The 17,031-nt window shown below is 39.6% G+C and overlaps 1 protein-coding gene across 9 annotated transcripts in view; it reads right to left on the bottom strand.

Moving 5' to 3' along the window:
* Positions 1 to 17,031, bottom strand: part of KIF1B (kinesin family member 1B) — a 158,848-nt gene that overhangs the window by 102,822 nt on the left and 38,995 nt on the right. For all 9 annotated transcript variants that reach the window (XM_075018087.1, XM_075018092.1, XM_075018089.1 and 6 more), the window contains exons 4-11: positions 13,940 to 14,119; positions 9,501 to 9,566; positions 6,534 to 6,712; positions 5,817 to 5,928; positions 4,981 to 5,058; positions 4,177 to 4,242; positions 716 to 791; positions 358 to 436 (exon numbers count right to left, since the gene is read on the bottom strand). In XM_075018087.1, the coding sequence (XP_074874188.1) occupies positions 358 to 436; positions 716 to 791; positions 4,177 to 4,242; positions 4,981 to 5,058; positions 5,817 to 5,928; positions 6,534 to 6,712; positions 9,501 to 9,566; positions 13,940 to 14,119 (836 nt within the window). The remainder of the gene's footprint in view (positions 1 to 357; positions 437 to 715; positions 792 to 4,176; positions 4,243 to 4,980; positions 5,059 to 5,816; positions 5,929 to 6,533; positions 6,713 to 9,500; positions 9,567 to 13,939; positions 14,120 to 17,031) is intronic.

The following is a 17,031-nucleotide window of genomic DNA, read 5'->3' as shown; positions in this document are numbered from 1 at the left end:
CAAGCTTCGTTCCCACTTCTCCATTGCAGCAGAAAGTGGAGCACCCTGTGGCTGGGGCACTCTGTTTCCCACTGCCAGGGTAAAGCAGATAGCAGTTGGCTAGTAAAGAGTGGCAGGGCCGACTAGAGCAGGCTGCCCGGCTGCTCTGGTTCCTGATGCTGCAGTGAGTGGGGGCGTGATTCCTACCAGCTGCTCTGTGCTGGGCCCCTGCCCCTGTGCAGGGAAGGCACTTGGCTTTCCTGGGACCCATCCATAGGATGGTTGAGGCTGCTACTGATGGATAGGACGGGAGGGCTCTGGCATCTAGCTACCTGAACTGAGAATCAACCATTTTCACTCCAGATTAGAGGATAGTACCTCAAAGTGCTCAAAGTTTCATCATAGTTGATATCTGCTGGACTCAGAGCAGCAACCATGGCAGTTCTGGAGTTTCCACCTATAAAGCACAAGCAAGGTTAAAATGAAGTATTTTAGTACATTAGTATTCTCCAACCAAAACAATATCCATAGTACAGAGTGTTCAACAAAATTACACACAACAATAATGAGTAAATGCAGGGAAAATAAAGCAGCTGTAACAGAAGTATTACCTAAAAATAGATGTTTGCATATTTATTACTAGTTTATACACTGGACTTAGCAATTTTCTGACTATGAAACAAAAAAATGGATGGAGGAATCCCCCCAAATATTGGTAGAGTCAGATTAGTCATACCTAGGTTTTCTCGAAGCAGCCAGGTTAGCACAGAATCCCTGTATGGAATAAAGTCTGTCTTCTTCTTCTTTTTGCTCTGCAAAAACAGACAACACTTATTAACAGCAGTCACCAGAAAATGAAAAATACAAGTTTCAGCAAAAGGTAGAAAAAGCTTGTCCTCTGACCCTTAACAAATCATATATGAACAGATCCCTTCTTAGATGCTTTAAGCACGTGCCGATCACTGCAAACAGCTGAAGACAATGAGAAAAAGACTGGAACAAGTGGAACTTGAAATCTGTTGCAAGTGTTCTCAACTTGCTGATTAGCCAAAATACCTAGTCGTGATTATGTCAGTGTCTGGCAGCAGCTGAAGGGGGCTGTTATGAACACAAAACTCAGAGCACAGATCAGAAGATTAACGATCAATACATCAGAATCCCTATATAATTTTAAAGGCAGGAAAGTTATGTAATGGACTATGAAGAACATAAAGAAGGAAAGGTTAGTCACCTTGTACAGTGACTGGAATTTTCCAAAACGAGTGTCCATGTGGGTGTTCCATTGGGGGACTTGTCATCCCAATCCCTTCACTAGCACTCCACTTACACGCTGCGTACATGCAGTGCCTAGCTTGCACACTGTAGCCAGTTGAAAAAACAGTACATGTAAGTCCCGAACCTCTCATTTCCTTCTCTATGTCAGAGGCTAATATCTCCGAAACAGAGTCAGAAGTGATGCATCCGTCAGTACAATCATCATGAAGAACTCCAATTACTGCACAAGATGAACAACACTTCCTTTTTCATCAACAGATTTCCCTGTGGGTGCTCAATTCTTGGTGACTAAAGCTGTATCCTTAAGGGGCTTCAGCATTTATTGAAAAGCTGTGGATTAACATTTATCTGCCCACTTGAGTGTTAGACACCTGGGGCCATGCGTGAGGCCATAATGTTTGGTAAAAGTCTGTTCCGCTGCCCAGGCATCCACTTTGCAAATCTCAGAGAGAAACATTGTGAAGATATGCTGTGGAGAAGAAACAGGTCTTGCAGAGTGTGTCCTCATGATAGGGGGTGACTTGGAACCTTTGAGCTCGTAACAGAGTTCAATGCAATCTGCAACCCATTTGCAGAGTCTGTTTCGATATAGGTTCCCCCTTGGGTCCATCCACTATGGATATGAAGAGTAATGGCTTTTTTCTACAGGATCTGGTTCTATGTAGACACTTATGCTTGCTGAATGTCACGCATGTACATGGAGCATTGAACTGAATTAGCGTGCCATTTGAGGGAAACATAGGAAGATGAAGGGGTTCATAAATACGAAGTGCGGACAGTAGCTTAGGTAAAAATGTAGGGTGGGTTCAAAGGGTAGCTTTATCCTTGAAAAAAATGGTGGACATGGAAGTTGGCCATTAGTGCTCCAATCTCTCCCACATAATGCGCCAAGGTAATGGAAATAATAAATGGAGAGATGTAGTAAGGAGCATGAGGCAAGGGGCTCAAAGGGTTGCACATAAAGAGGACAAGGGTTAGGACTCATGGGATGACAAGTGGTCTGACATCAGGATGTAGGATTTGGAGATGTAGAAGGAAACATTCTGTGATGGGGTGAGCAAAGAGAGAGAGGTCTTCCTCCTTGTGGTGAAATGCTTTGATCAAACACTAAGGTCATGTCTACACTTGACCAAAGTTTCAAAAGGGCCATGCTAATGGCTGAATTGGAGAATACTAATGAGGTCCTGAAATGAATATTCAGTGCACTTCAAAAGTGCACTGTTTCAATTGCGCATGGCTCGTCTACACAGGGCCCTTTTCGACAGGCCCCTGCAAACATCAAAATCCCCTTATTCCTATCAGGGCCCCGTGTGGGCAAAGTGCCGTGCCTGGCAGCACCCTAATGAGGTGCTGCATATTCATTTCAGTGCCTCATCCATATTTTCCGATTCGGCCATTAGCATGCCCCTTCCAAAATTTTGGCCAAGTGTAAACACAGCCTAAATGTACTTTCAGGGAACTCAGAGACATGACTGTGTAAGTGTGTAAGTCCAGTAGCAGAGGGAGCGGTGCCTCCACTGGGGCTACGTGCGCTGAGCTACAGCTGATGAAGTGCCTCAATTTATGACTGTAGCCGGACAAGTAAAATAAGAAAATTGCAGAATACTGATAAATATTCATGGCAATTTTATAAGGTTAGCATAAACTGCACCATGTGAGGCATCCGTCAGTGTGAAGGAAAAGAATACAGGAGAGCATTTACAGTAAGCAAAGACATTAAGATAGTCACACTGATCCTAAGTATTACTAAAAAGGTCACCAACAAAATCAGAAGCAGGGATGTACTATAGAGTTTATTCTTTAACATTCATTAGACCTATATTTTTTCCTTTACCCTCTCTAACCCTAAAAAGAACTCTAGGTTTTGGTATACATATTCTTTATTACTTAATAGTTATGCCAATAAGCCTCTTCACAAAGTAAAGTTCAGTCTGCACCCAAAACCAGTTTGTCATGAAACTCCTGACAGATCCCTGTTGTTGGCTTCCCAGGTGAAGAGCATCTGAATCTACTTCAGTCTACTAGGACTTAACATTCACGACTACTCAGACCCACCATACCTTACTGGTGCAGTTATCCTAAAGTTGAAAGCATTAAAGGAAGAGCAAAGAAGAACACAAGATGAACATCTGAACAAGACTGAATAGACCATATAAACTGTTATGCTGGAGGATATATACTGAATATTGCTTTTCTGAGGAACCAAATGAATGAGAATTCAGTCAACCAAAAAGCATTTAAATTAATTAAAAAGCATATAAGTCCAGTAAGACTGTCCCAAAGGCTACACAACCATGCATAGCAGCAGCAGCAGCTTTTCTAACATGCAACTGCAATGGCAGAAGTAAAAAGAAAGAATTTGTAGGCTTCCTTATGTTTACTGTTTAGATTATAAGATACTCTCCTGTAGTTCAGACATCAGAATAAAATTTAAATTTTACAGTAGAATAACACAAACTCCAAATGACTGCATATGACCCCTCATCATGCAAATCAAACAAACTCCCAACAGGATGTATAAAGCTTCTCTTTTAAATCAAAAAAGTCTACCTTTTAAAAAAATTAAAATCATAACATTCTAATGGGTAAACATGTAGTCTCTCCCCTTCACTGCTTACAAATTACATGCAAAAGCCTATAAACATTTGTACTACGAGGCTTTTCATGGTAAAATAAATCAATATTCCTGTCTCGCTGCAAGCTAGTCTTGCACTAGAACTTATGAACTTCATACATATTAATAACTTTGCACATACCTAACGAAAAATAGGTTCAGCTAGGCCAGGTACTGATGTTGGCAATGTAAAGTAAAGGGCCTTGCTGGACTATATGGTCTCTCTCTGTCCCAGAAATATTACCAAGCGCTGGACGGTTTGTGAAGATGACAATGTCCTCTCAGGACAGATACAACACTATACTTACCACCTCTGCCAAGGCTGAAATTACTTTGCCCAGTGTTGTGAGAGACTTGTTGATATTTGCTCCTTCCTGGAAAGACAATAATTTGAAGTGGTAATTCAGACTACTCCAACAGGAACTCTGGTCCAGACTAAAAGCAGCTGGAGATCATGGCAGGTGTCATTGTGAAAGTGTATGTCTTAGATTTACAATGAAGTCTTGTCTTAATATTCATTTCTCAAACAGATAAAGGTAGTGTAGTTATCATCCAAAGCTTGACAAAAGCAACAGTTACCAGTCTAAATAAGCTACTTTATGAAGAAATAACCCTTACTTCCACCATATTAAAAGAAAAAAAAAAATCACATATTAGTGAAGGCAAAGGCAAATATTTTAAAATACCAGAACCCAGGAGCCTTTTTATGAAGTGTGTTATGTTTTTCTTTTACACATTCCAATATGAGTATCACATGCAATCATGGAATTAAATACACTCAAAATCATTCTCTAAAAACAGGGAGTTTCTTTGAGTCTACAGCAAAAGAGATCTCATTTTTGCACAACAGCTACTGTGTTCAAAGAACAAAGGATTCCTGTGACTTACCCATTACACAGGGCTTAGAAAAAACAAAAATTAAATTGTTACTATTCCACAGCATCACTCAATGGAGCTCAAGTTCTGGATCTTTCAGGGGACTTATTTATATTCTTGTCATTATTTTCTCCTCCATTGATTACTTAACAGGCAAGAGAGGCACACATCAGACTGATAATACAATTTTCCACTTCCTCCCCCATACAGCGATAGCGCAAAATAGTCCCACCTACCTTTAATCGAGTCCCTTTGGCACCAGTTGAGTCTGCTCTCTCACTCCCAGCTAGATCCACAAGGCTTATCTTGCTGACCTAAAGAGGGAACATAACAATTGTCTGAACTGGCTCTGGTGGAATTATAGAAGGAGAAAAATAATTCTGATGCCATGTGATTCAAGAAGTATTCTACCCTCCAAAAATCACAATAGCCTGCTGCAGATTCTACAGATGTAATGTTCTGATTGTCAAACAGTTTCAGAGAGGCGAATGTTTTTATACAGTCACTTTTGCATACAGAGCCTTTTTGCTCTTCCACTATCCAAACCAACTGCAAGGCCAAAAAATCTCCCCTCATACAGAACATACTTCCTTTTAACATGCAAATCCCACATCCTTTGTTAGCCTGAGTAACACCATCGCCCTACTAAAGCAGGCTTAGGACAGAGAGGTTGCAGGAGTATAATGATGCAGTAATTTGTTAGGACATGTCAAACAAACACTGAACCTTCTGTGTACAAATAGGAGGAAATTTTACTTCCCAGCTCATTCCAGATCTATATTTCTTCTTGCTGGGTAGACTTTGCTTTCCCCTCCCCATCCCACCACCTCTTTGCCATTCTTGCTTCCCCCATCTCAACCACTACTTTAAACACAATTTAGAGCCCTGGAAAAAAAAATTAACAGCATTAAGTGCTCCGACAGCATTTATATGGCATATTCCCCACCCTGCCCCTGCCTTGTTCCGAGTTCATCAAAATGAGAGAATTTCTTACAACCATCTTACTCCCTCAGTAAAATGAGATAATTGAAGATAGAATTCAGATGATGTACAGTTTTCCTCATTCCTCTACCTTTTCTGTACAGAGGTCAGTTTCTGTGTCATGTCTCTTCTGAGTAAAGACAATCGTAAACACAGCATGAGAGCGGCTGCTTGTTTCATTCATGTTCGTAGCTGCCACAGTCCTAAAATAAACAAATAGTCAGATTAACTTTTTCTAAAAAAGGTTCTGTGCTGCAACTATTTTTATCTCAACAGTTTACACAGAGTATTGTCAGTCTACACAATCACTTGTGTTTACCTAATGCCACCAGCCAGCTTCTTCTGTACCTGCCTCAAATTGCACACTCCTCCTTTCCTCCACACCTTGCTATGTGTGTTAACCAACCACAGAGTTGGACTGACAAGCCAATTTTATAGTTCATCACATTTTGCATGGCTAGAAGATTTTATTTTAACTGGTGTATTATCACTATATTTTTGCATTCAGAGAAAACAAGAATTAAAAGGCACATTATCAGAACAAATTGAAACTACTTGGATATTTTACAAGCTTCTGCAATCATGAGAAGACATCAATAAATTGATCTGTGAAGCCATTTCACAATACAAGTTAGTGTTGGCCTTTAAACAGCATTAATGCACAAATGATTCATTTTCTCACCAAGTTTAATTCCTTTAGCAATTTTAAAAGTACATTCTAGCTCCACCTATGACAAGGATTCTACAAGGGGATTATGACTCTCCCACCTCAGACTGGTACCGAGTGTGAATCCACATCATAACCAACCTGGCTTTGTTCCCAGCATCCATGAGGTCTGCAATGTCTGTATAAGAGGTGACTGCTAATTTGGAAAGGTCCTCCACATAGGGTCCCAGCAGAGGGTGCTCTCGCACCCGCAAGTTCCCCTTGTTCTTCGGGTTCAGTAAGTCTCTGACTCTCTCACAATAAATCTCCATGTAACTGACCTGCAAAGAGAGTTATATGGGTGATTTACTGGTCCTGAAGGACTCATTTTCCGTTGAGTGAGACACTGCAGCATTTTAGGGCACCACCTTTAGGAAGGAGTCCTTCAGTTAAATGGTGCATCCACAGTTAAGACATGTGGCAGCTTGACACACATGGGAAGAAGGGGAAAGGAATTCCACATTAGGTCTAAAGTGTAAGCTTCACACAGACCACCCTCAGCAGTTTCTCCTCTCAAGCTTTTCTCTTAACTTCCATCACACCAAATCTGGCTGGTCCAAACTAAGACCTAATACTTGTTCTGCAGATCTATGAGAAATTATGCCACTTAATTGAAATCCACTATTTATTCAGGTTCCACAATGAAGAGTTAACACTGGGGCTTAATGTTAGAACATAAGAATGGCCACACTGGGTGATACCAAAGGTGAATCTAGTCCAGTATTCTGTCTTTTGACATTGGCCAAAGCCAGGTGTCCCAGAGGAATAAACAGAACAGGTAATCAAGTCATCCCTCCCTTGTCACCTATTCCCAGTTCCTGATAGATAGGCTAGGACACCTTCCTACCCATTCTGTCTAACAGCCACTGATGGACCTATCCTCCATGAATTTATTTAGATCTTTCCTGAACTCTGATAAATTAATGTTGTTTGCAATCATGTTTGTTACCTGGAAGGGAGAGAAAGCAATTTGCTTTCAAGGAACCTCCATGAACAAAAAGAAATTAAATTAAATATTCCTTTTCATTGAGGAGATATTTTTGGTTCTCTGCTATTTATAAAAGCCCACTCTGCAGGTCAGATAAAAATCCAACCCTCGATGCAGCTAACCATACCAATTATAGTTACATGTCAGACCTGCACACTACTTCCAGCACAATTACAAAGCTAAGATTCTTAAATTATTCATTTTCTTCTGTAGGTAGAATTCAAATGGAACCAGTGATTTTAGCAACACAAAAAGGAATCAAATATCTAAACCACATTCAAAACCCAAAGACAAAACGGAACTTAGAATATCAAGTGGGTAACTGTTGCAGAAATAAATGTTAAAATAAACATTTACATAACTTCTGCATCTCAGTTCTAGCCTCCCATGCCCATCATCAGAGCCTTGCCTCGCTATGAAGATCATTTTTCTGGATTCTTTGCATGGCTCTCTGGACTCATCATCCATCCTTGCATCAAATAGTTTGAAAGTATGCTGCCTTTCCTTTCACAGGTATTAAAAGCCTACTGTCTCAATGATGTTCCTACCCTCTGATTAATCACAGATTCCAAAGTGATCCAATGCTGAAAAACCCAATTAAAAGTTGACCAAGTTTCATGACTGTAAATCAGCAGTCTTTTCACAGCTCTGCTGTTGACTAAAAATAATAATTGGAATGATCTGCTTAAAGAAATGGATACAAAACCCAAGACAAGTATTAGATTTCTTTATTTCAGAGCCTGAAGCCAAATTATTCTGTTTTATGCTAACCAGTCCATTTAATAACTGGTGCAAGTATTTTTTCTTTTTCAGAGTTTTTACTTTTTTTAATTATATACACTTACCCCAAACAGAAAGACAGGTTGATTAAGGATTTCAGACACCTATATGAAAACATAAGACCTGAAGAAGAGCTCTGTGCATGCTCAGAAAGCTAGTCTCTCATCAACAAAAGGTGACCCAGTACAAGATATTTCCCTCACCTACCTTACCTTTAGGAAGAAGTGGACAAATATCTTTAAGTTCTAACAGAACCAAATTCCTTGTGTGAACAGCTTCTAAAGTCTTTCCATGCATAACGTTCAGCCCAAAAGAGTCAGTTACAGATCATCTTAAAATGAGATCTGCTGCAAGAATTGATTAAAAATGGAACTGAATTCCACAAGTGGTGTCTCAATGACTCCTTGTTAAATTAGTTCATCCTACATGTTTCAAAGATCATTTTCCGATATGTCCAATCTCACACTGGGAGCTGAGCTCTTATTTATCCCATCACCATCAGTCAGAACTTGAAAATCTTATGTGTGATCCAGAAGAAAATCCAACTGATGATCTCTTAACTGAGCTGACTTTGGTACTAACGGTAATAAACTTACATTGTCTGGAAAGTGAGCTATTATATCTAAACACATGGAGCACATCTGCCAAAGTGCTATTTTTACAGTCCACATTTTAATCCTTTGCCAACTATGAACATACAGAGCTTCTTGCACGTTCACTTGGCCAGTAGCCAGGAAACTGCCTTTGTTCTAGAACTTAGCTCAGAGAACTAGTTTGGCATGTTGGGGCACAGACTATAACATCCTCTTCCTGTCATTTTTTCTCCAGCATATATTCTCTATCAACTGTGTCCCCATTTCACTTATGGAAGAGAATAGCACAGAAGATTCCTGTGTAAGACTGAAACATTAGATATTCTAAACTATGCCTACATTTAATTAGAACTGAAGTAATTATTAAAAGCAATTGAGAGAATACACTGAATAGATTTCCCAACCAACAGTGATAAAATGTTTGCATGTTCATTTTAAGGCTTTTCAGGCTCAGAATACAAGAAACCAGATCTAAGCCTATCTTTTATAATTCACCTTTTGTTCCCACCCAAAACAATTAGGACATAAACGCTCAGAATATACCTTAGAAAGGCTTTATTCACACATTTGTATCAGTTGAGAAAGGAAAGAATTGGTGTTCGTGAACATATGAAGCAGAAAACAATACCAATGATGTAGTGGCTTCTTCAGGTCATGCGTCTCATGAACTCCAAACAGGACTGTGTCTCAGTCCACCAGTGTACTCACCTCCACAGAATAAGACATGTCCTCATTACTGTTGTCATTGATTTTCTCAAATAGTTCTTCACACAGCTAGAGAGATTGAAAGAGTCAGACATCAATCATGAGTAGACATTAACAGGTAATTAGTGACTCAAGCTTTTCTCCTCCTATCCCTTCTATCTCCAAAAGCCATTTGAATGACAAATATCAGAGGAGTAGCTGTGTTAGACTGTATCCGCAAAAACAAGAAGTCTTATGGCACCTTATAGTCTAAAAGTTTTTTTTGAAGCATAAGCTTTAGTGGGCAAAGACCCACTTTGTCAGATGCATCTGATGTAGTGGGTCTTCGCCCATGAAGGCTTATGCTTCAAAACATCTGTTAGTCTATAAGGTCCCACAGGATTTCTCACTGTTTTTAAATGACAAATACAACCACTGTACAGTATCCTGGTAAAAATGTAGTTAATTCCCATCCCAAATTACTATTATTAAATCCTGTTATTCTTCTGTCATCAATTGTCCCACACCAACTATGCCTTTTTCATCATCTGAGGAAGTGGGTTTTACTGACAAAATTCATGACCTAATTTGTTAGCCTCTAAGGTGGCACAGGACTGCTTGCTATTTCTGCAACTATGTCTGAGTTTTACCAATATTAATCTGCAAAGCAAAACACACTTACTTAAACACAAGAATCAGAAAGACAAGATGGGTGAGCCGATATCTTCTATTAATCTATTGGACCAAATTGTTGAAGACAATTCATATTTGTATCAAGTCAGGGGAATGTTATTTAGCATAAAAACTAAATGAAAGGTTGAACAGATGCACCATTTTTTATATCTAGCAAAACAACAAATTTAAGTTTCCAGGATCATCTTTTGAAGATATTACACAAGTTTCCTTTGAAGGTGTGGTGTGAGAGGTCAAAGCACTTATTTGGCAAAAAATGTTTTGCCAGGGGCTGATGTCCTGGTTGGTAGGGAGATTGTTTCTTTGAGTTTGGCAAGACTGGGGGGCTGTTTGAGGGCCAAAAGAGGAGGCTCAGGAAAAAACTGATGTGGCCTCTCTTGAGTTTTAATTGTTTAATGATGCCCCTTAAATAGTTTCATTATGTGGCGGGGTAGACAACAACTAGAGGTCATTTTCACACCATCCACTGAGGCAGATATTCTCCTTCAACTGTTATTGCCCACTTCATCCCAAATGCTCATTTTGCAACACCTGAACTGTACTTATTCCACCCTGTATTTAGTGGTAACACTGGAGTACCTTTCTCAGACCTGAAGAAAAAGCTCTTCATAGTTCCTCTTTCTGATCAACAGAAGTTGGTCCAATTATATTACCTCACACCCTCACTTGTCTCAGATACAAAAATGATGCAGTCTAGCAACTGGTTATACCATCTAGACAGTTAGATTGAAGACATTAAATCCTCTCCCATCTGTCCATAAGAAAAATATATACACATATATTTGGTTATTTTTAGGAGAATAATCCTCAGAGTCCATTGATTTGACAAAGTTCCAGTAATCAGATTTGAAGCGATCAGTAGACTCTTAAAATCAGCAAGCAACTTGTTTGTATGAAGGATACTGAAACAACCCGGACAAACTATCAGGGAGATTCTTCTGTATTTGAGGTGTGTATTTTGCCTACTTATAATTAACGTACCAAGTGAAGCTATAAATAGTGGAGCAGTGTATGTTACAGCTGGAGATAAATAAAAAGATCAGGGACTGCCGGGGATGGGGGGGGGGGAGGCTGTATGGGTATGGAAAAGGGCATAAGTAGGTCTCAGAGGCATCAGTATCTAAACAAGCCATTCCATATAAGATACATAGCAGCATGGACAGAGTGTCAAGAGATTTTAGAAGCATGGACTCTGAACAGTTAAGCCAGAGCATGATTTTAAGATTTCACTATTTTAGACCTCCACATAGACATGTCAGAAGCTAGATGCTAGAGAGGAACCAGTGAATGGAGAAAATGGAAAACCACAGGCTACATTTGTGCATGGACAACGATTCCGCTCCTTATGCAGATTTTCTGTGCAGGGAAGGCACAGGAACCAGTAAGTATATTTCATACAGAAATAATGCTTTACTTTTATGAAGGTAGTTGACTTTGCTCCTCTGTGGAATGATCTCTCAAGATGAAATTGGCAGGTGAGAGAGATGGAAAAAGGAAGCAGAGAGTAATATAAAAAATAGATAAACAGGATCAATATTCTAGTTAGCTAATTTGTAACATGGCCTCTGATATGTATAGTCTTTGGGAACTAGAAAGGTTAGTATAGTGTCCCCAGTTTTACAGTGGAAAAACAAAGGATGAAACATCAAGCTGCTCTATAAAGGCTATGAACTCATTTAAGGTGTTATGTTCAGAACGTGCACAACAAATTCACAGAAGAAAAGGTGTAAAATGTATGAAGAACATTCTTTATTAAGTATGCTCTGCAGATGGTTTAAAAGTTAAGTTTTTTCCAACATGTGGTTTACATTTATATAACAATATAACCAATATGGTTTTTCTATAGCCATACTGAAAGGCCTTCCTCAACAACCAGAATGAGGAGCAGCAGCCATTAACTGTAGAGCTACAAGTCACATACATTTCATCTAAAATCTCATTACAGTAGTGTCGCATCAGGCTGTTAAGAGGGAGACCACATCCGAATGCCACCCACTGCCACCAGACAAAGAAAGCAGATCTCAAGATGGGTACAGAAAACTTAGGCATTTCGTGTGGCAAGCAATGATTTCTCAGTAGCTGAAGTTGTGGAATCATCTTCACTTTTCCACCATTTTCTGTCTGTTCTCTGTGTGGTTTGTAATTGTTCTCATCTGCTGCATAATTAATTTTGCTATGTGCAAATCAATTAAGGTGGTGGGTTATGATTGGTTAGGTAATTCTGTTACAGTACGTTACAATTAGTTAGTAAAATTATACTAAAATAATTGGTCACTGTACAGCTAAGCAGGACTCAAGTTTCACTACTTAAACTGGAGTCCAAGAAGGAAAAGAATGCAAGGAAGAAGGAACACCTTAAGGGAGGAACCTGGAGGACTCTCCCCCAAGACCACAACTGCCAGACCCTGAGGTGCACCAACCAGCATCCAGAGACTGACTTTGTCCCAACAGGTGAAGTCTGCCTGCCTTATCAGGATTGGTAAGAATGATACTGTGTGCTTAGCATCTATTCTGCTTTCTCGGTAATTGTAAATAAATAGAGAATAAGAATATTACTGAGTAGGGCTTTTTCAGTGGCACAGCTCCTGCATCCCCACAGGAAATTATGCCCTGAGCCCTAAACAAGGGTGGGAGTTTAAATTAACAGGGTCAAGCCTTGACCACTCGGGATTAGGTAAAGGTGCATGGCCCCCTTAAGTCTGGAAGGGATAAAGAAATTTGTGCAGGTAATGTTTACATCTAACCTCTGCACCACTTGTAGAGCCAGCAGAACACTTGTTATGCATTAGACTGCACAGGTTTGGGTCATCAGCAGAGAGCAATGCTTTCTGTTGCCTGTTTCATACCTCAGGCACTGCACCAGTAACTCCCACTGCTGATCCTACAGCAGAACAATGATAAGAACTATTCAGCAAACTTATTTATTGAGGTTGAAACCCAATTCCTGCTCCCCACTAACAGGAAAACTCCTTCCAAAATGCGCCCACGACATATCACCAATGCCAGGGGAAAATGAGCGTAGCAAAAGAACCATGCAGCTACCAGTCACAATAACTTGAATGTTACATACACCTGGTATAGCCTTAATGGAACATCATTAGTCATTCGTTTCCCATGGTATTCTTTCAAGCTCCTTACATTGTGATTGACTAAAACTTGTCTCAATAGTCCTATCCCCACAAAAAGTTTAGTTTAGTGTATTCATTCAAATCAGTATTTCAATATTCCCACCTACTTCATTCCTAAATAGCGTACATGTACATTTAAATACAAACTGCTAAAGACAGGGAAACTGATTTGTTTTAGAAGAACTACAAGAGGCAAATATTACACTAGGTATTTTGCTCTTGGTTTACAATTCTATAGAACTGTTCTGTTTGAAATCGTTTCTCTATTTCTAAATCTGAGTCACTCATTTTTAAATGTTTTTTTAATTGCTTGAGGCAGAAGTCAGAGAAAAAAATTATACATCCTCTGAACAAACTACACTCGAGACATACAACCCATTTATTCTACAAAAATAGCTAAGTTTGGACAGTTGAGAAGTGTATTTGCAACTATATACTTCTGAGCTGTATCATATTGCTTTCTTGGTTTTACGGAAAGAACGTATAGTCATCTTACACAGCAGTGCTAAGCTACGTCAAGACTGACTGCACCAGACTCAAGGTGGATGCCTTTTCTCTGAAAAGTAAGATTTGGTTCTTTGAGAGCCATTACTCCAAGGTAACAAACGACAGAGTAGCAAACATTTAAATATGTTTTATTACCTGTGGGATGATGCCTGCCTGGCTTTCCTCTTGTTTGCCCATCATGGTGTAGGACTTCCCAGCTCCAGTCTGCCCATAGGCAAAGATACACACATTGTAGCCCTCAAAGGCATGCAACAGCATCTCCTTCCCAATATCATTGTACACACGGTTCTGAGATGCAAAGCAGGGATCTTCAGGCTGCAAAAATTAAAAGATAGTAAATACTGCCTTCTACTCTGACTCCAGAGGTCTAAATTCAGAAAGGTATAAGACTTATTTTACACTTTAAAAACAAACAAACCAACCAACCATGTGGGTCAGCCCCTAACAGAAGGTAATGGTGATGCTGCTCTTAGTTTTCTCAAGACAGTACCAGTTGAAGCAGAATTAAACTGTTCAGGCAATGTTACTCTGCTGGTGGGGAAACCATTACTGATACTGCTGAAGGTGTGTGCAACAAAAAAAAAAACAAAACACACATACAATTGTGCATGTGCAGGAAGGGAGAACACGCACAGAGTTAAAAAGAGGTTCAAAATGAGGAATGGGTAGAGTCTGTGTGAATAGAAATATCTGTCCGTAGATATACCTGGGGATCCACAGGGCTATACTCCCAAGAGAAACTGCAGCCAATGGACTAAAGATCTACCCTGTTGTGCCTGAGAGTCAGTGCTGTGCACCAGCAGCTCATCCTAGTAGCACAACTGAACTGCTCCCAGCTGCTGTATCTCCTGTTTGGGTTTATACAGCTTCACTGGTGGCAGACTGGGAGCTGCTGGAAAGAGCTGCAGGTGCAGGATGCTGATTCAGGGGCACAAGGGGGTAGTGCTGACTCTCAGGAGTAGAGTGACTAACCACGGATATTCACATCTTCAGTTAGCCATTTCTAACCATGCACGACTCCAGGAATGGGCCATAAAAGTCTCAGGGTATTGAAGTCTGGACAGAGATCCAGGAGGGGGAAAAAAAAAAAAAATTTTTTTAAAGTGAAAATAGCATTTGAGTTTCAGTTATCAGTTTCAACAAGCCATAAAAATTAATTAACATGCTAGCAATCTGATATACTACGGTTTCTACAACCCCATACAGATTTATGATTACAGTACAACTTCACAAATTTTGTATTAAGGACTACAACCTCATTGTGACTTGATACACTTTCAAATTAGCAAGTAGGTGAACAAAGCAAGACTGAGGAAAATGCATCAGAAGTTTCATTTTGGCAATGACAGTTTAGTGCTGACAACACTTAAAAACCTGAGGTATAGTTCATCTCTCTAGACATATGTATTGTGCTCATCTACATTTCAGCATGATGTAAACAATGAAGCTCAACACAGGCACTTATTATAGCCTCATCTACTACAGGTAGAGCCTCTCTAGTCCAGCATTCTCTCATCCAGCAACATCTGGGTATCATGGACATATCCAAGTTTCCCACAGGCCCATAAAGTTTGTTTACAGCCACCAGTGCTGGCTCAGCATTCTGTGCTGTTATTTAGCTCTAATTTACCCCTAATGTCTTTTAAGAACCCAGAAGGCAGTGGAAGTGTTTCTAATGATGCTAGACAAAACTGACTTCTTGTAGTTCAGCAAATTCTGTGTTTCAGCACTAGTCAGATCCCAAGCATGCCAGTCTAGAGAGGTTTCATTGGTACTCAAGCACTGCAGAGAAGGGAGATCACTGCTTGCGTATACACAAATTAGCAAATTTTTCCAGTATTTTAAAAGGTCCCAGCATTTTTAAAATGCAAGTGTGTGCACTATTGTACTTGGCAAGGAAAATATTACAAGCTCCGCTTGAAAGTCAAGTGGAAGCATGAACAATCTTGCTCCTTTTATTTAAAAGGATGAGAAGTTTGATTTTCATTTATTTTGCTGAATGACAGAAAGCAAATATATCAAAATTCTTATTCTGAATATGGAAATTCCAGTCATGACCACTAAAATAATCAAGACATCTTTCAAACAAAGACTGCTTTCACAGCACCAGCTGTCAGAGGATTTTCTTATCCAAGTAATAAAGGAAACTATCAATTCCCAACTCATGTGCTCTGTCCACTCCTCTATGGAAAACAACATTGAGGGGATCTTTAATAAATTGACTCATCTGGATACCAACATAGCAGCAAGCAGTGGAAAAGCAAGCCACTTAGACAGTAAGGTCAAATTCTCTGAAAACCATGATCCTGAACAAAGAGGGGCTAATTACAAAACAAACAGAGGGCAGTACAGTTACAGGCAAGCAGCAAGATCCCCAAACAAAAGTAGTTCTTGGTGTTTGTCCTCTCAAGCCTATTCTCTTCTATGGAAAATAAATCCAAGTTTGACTTTGAAGAAACCTTCTACATGCTTACAAAGGCAAGTCAATGAAAAGCCCTACAGAGGGAGCATAATTATGATTGTCTGATCAGAAAGATCAAAATAGAATTTTGCTTGCTGCATATACTATAAAAAGTGCAATTTAAATGGGGTCAAACTGCTCTCAAGAGACTATTCTAAGAGAACTTTTGTGAACAAAGGAACTGAATCCTTCATTTTGTAGCTGGTAATGTTCTGGGCACTCTCAAATGGAGAAAATCATCCTATTTTAGGATCAGACATCAGCATCCACAACACTGTTCAGGGCAAATTCTATGATACAAAAAGACAACTAACAGGATTTACTGTGTATATTAACATCCCCTTCCATTGACATGCTCCGTTTCTCCCTTCACTAGCTGGAGAAGCCCCTTTTCAATTATCTGGCAACCGTTTTCTTTATGCAACATATTACACGTTACAAGTGAGACTGAGTAAGAGCTTTATGTTCCATCAGTTAGAAAAGACTATACCAACTGTGTAAAACCAAAACATTTTTTGCAGGGATATACTTTTAGTGACTACTCAAATATTCTCTTCCCTCATAGCGGTGGATGCTGACACCATTTGGTGTTTGGAGGGTTTTTTTTGTTATGTTTACTTTATGAAGAATGTTCACAGTGTAAAAGCAGCGCTGGTTGTATGTAATGTTAGGGCTTATCTACATTACCACAGAAGATTGACGTACTCAAGGTCAATCTTCTGAGGTTCGATTTCATGCATCTAGTCTGGACGCGCAAAACTGAGCT

This window comes from Carettochelys insculpta, chromosome 23 (genome assembly GCF_033958435.1).
Source record: "Carettochelys insculpta isolate YL-2023 chromosome 23, ASM3395843v1, whole genome shotgun sequence".
Lineage (NCBI taxonomy): Eukaryota > Metazoa > Chordata > Testudines > Carettochelyidae > Carettochelys > Carettochelys insculpta.
Note: the sequence above shows the minus strand (reverse complement) of the source record. Positions and strands in the feature narration are given on the sequence as shown.